The sequence below is a fragment of the Ailuropoda melanoleuca genome, unplaced genomic scaffold (genome assembly GCF_002007445.2).
Source record: "Ailuropoda melanoleuca isolate Jingjing unplaced genomic scaffold, ASM200744v2 unplaced-scaffold10754, whole genome shotgun sequence".
Classification (NCBI taxonomy): Eukaryota; Metazoa; Chordata; class Mammalia; order Carnivora; family Ursidae; genus Ailuropoda; species Ailuropoda melanoleuca.
The window spans coordinates 1-2,024 of record NW_023179120.1 but is presented as its reverse complement, the minus strand read 5'-3'; the positions used below and the strand labels follow the sequence as shown (position 1 = coordinate 2,024).

At 35.7% G+C, this 2,024-nt stretch overlaps 1 protein-coding gene across 2 annotated transcripts; it reads left to right on the top strand.

Moving 5' to 3' along the window:
* Positions 1–148: 148 nt before the first annotated feature.
* Positions 149–1,895, top strand: LOC117797650 (centromere-associated protein E-like). Of its 2 annotated transcripts, none has more exons than XM_034650063.1 (3): positions 149–702; positions 782–947; positions 1,300–1,895. In XM_034650063.1, the coding sequence occupies exons 1-3, from the start codon at positions 604–606 to the stop codon at positions 1,326–1,328; spliced, it is 294 nt and encodes a 97-aa protein (XP_034505954.1). In that variant the 5' UTR covers positions 149–603; the 3' UTR covers positions 1,329–1,895. The 2 variants fall into 2 exon arrangements, with proteins under 2 accessions (XP_034505954.1, XP_034505953.1); XM_034650062.1 differs by having other exon boundaries at positions 161–702; positions 1,348–1,891.
* The last annotated feature ends 129 nt before the right edge of the window (positions 1,896–2,024 follow it).

Sequence of the window (2,024 nt, the reverse complement as noted above, 5' to 3'; positions counted from 1 at the left end):
TTTATTTATTTATTTGACAGAGAGAGAGACAGCCAGCAAGAGAGGGAACATAGGCAGGGGTAGTGGGAGAGGAAGAAGCAGGCTCCCAGTGGAGGAGCCCGATGTGGGGCTCGATCCCAGGACCCCAGGATCACACCCTGAGCTGAAGGCAGATGCTTAACAACTGAGCCACCCAGGCGCCCCGGGTTTTTTCTCTTTTGCTTTTCTATTTGTGATTTCATATCCTTAATTTTAACTATGAAGTACTCACCTGCCATGTTTTTAGAATCACTTAAAAATACATAGGAAATTTTAACAAGCTAGCTGAACAACAATTGTGTTAACCTTTTTTAAACAATAACACATTTCTACAGTCCATACAATGATTCTATAAGTTGGAAAAATATAGCCAGAGTTTTTTTAATGTTTTTATTATGGAAAATATTATTTCTATTCATCTTTCATAAATATACATTTGATAATTAGCATATTTTCACCATTTTTTATTTGAAATTTAACATTATATGTACATGTCCTCTAAAGTCTTTTCCAACTCTCAGAAAGTTAGATTTCACTAAATTCTATTTGTCATGTGTATAGGAAAGCACCGAAGACCTAAAACAAATGAAACAGACTCTGCTTGATGCTGAAACTGTAGCCCTTGATGCCAAGAAAGAATCAGCCTTTCTTAGAAGTGAGAATCTGGAGCTGAAAGAGAAAATGGTAAGTGTTTCCTGTAATATTTATAATAAAACAGTTGTTACAATCAGTACATGTCTGTGAATTTGCAATGTTTCAACAGAAAGAACTTACAAGTACATACAAGCAAATGGAAAATGATATTCAGTTATATCAAAGCCAGCTGGAGGCAGAAAAGAAAATGCAAGTTGATCTGGAGAAAGAATTACAGTCTTCTTTTAATGAAATAACAAAACTCACGTCCCTTATAGATGGCAGAGTTCCAAAAGGTATTTCATAATTTCAGACTTAATTCTTTGCAGGTCTGACTTTGTCTGGAAGCCTACCTAAAGGATTTTGTGACTACATTCCAATGATTAGAAATCTATTATTCTCTGATCTGATTGTTTTAATAGCCAAATAATGAGTTTCAATATTATTTGAGATCAGTATTTATAACTGCTTCCATGGAATTCCAATTCATAAGGGTTTAGGAATTATTTTTCAAATAAATTGGATCTGATTTTCAAAAAGTGGTTGAAGAACTATTAACAATTAGATTACCTGTTAACCAACATTGACTCTTTCTTTAATAAATTTTATATAGTCTGATTAAATAATCTAACTTTGTTTGTAATTTAGATTGTCCCAATAACTGCAGGCTGTTTTAATTTACCCAAAATGTCCTAGATTTGCTCTGTAATTTGGAACTGGAAAGAAAGATTACTGACCTCCAGAAAGAACTGAATAAAGAAGCTGAAGAAAGCGAAGCTTTGCGTAAAGAAGTTAATTTGCTCTCAGCATTGAAATCTTTACCCTCAGAAGTAGAAATGCTGAGGAAAGAGGTAAACACGTTTTTAAGCAAATAACTCTTCTTTTGATCTAAAAACCTTGTAATAGCGCTTTAAATATTTTGCCATCATTTATCTTAAAGTAGCAGTAAAGAGACTGTAAACATTTGACTCAACTTGGTAGGAATAGAAATGAATGTAGTTCCTCCTCTAATTTTCTTATATTACTAGAAAACACACTCTCAAAGACTATTTAATAGTGTATTTAGTAACCTGATCCATGTAACAACCATTTCTACTGTCCAAATGTTTCCCTTAAACAGAGTTCTAGGGGCGCCTGGGTGGCTCAGTTGGTTGAGCATCTGTCTGACTCTTGGTTTCGGCTCAGGTTGTGAGATCCAGCCCCACAGTGGCTCCGTGCTCGGGCCGAGCCTGCTTGTCCCTCACCCTCTGCTCCTCCCTCCGCCCCCCCATGCTCTCTCTCTCTTTCTCTGAAATAAATTAAAAAAAAAAAATTTTTTTTTAAACAGAGTTCTGTGGGGGCATCTGTCTGCTCAGTCAGTAGAGAGTGTGGAC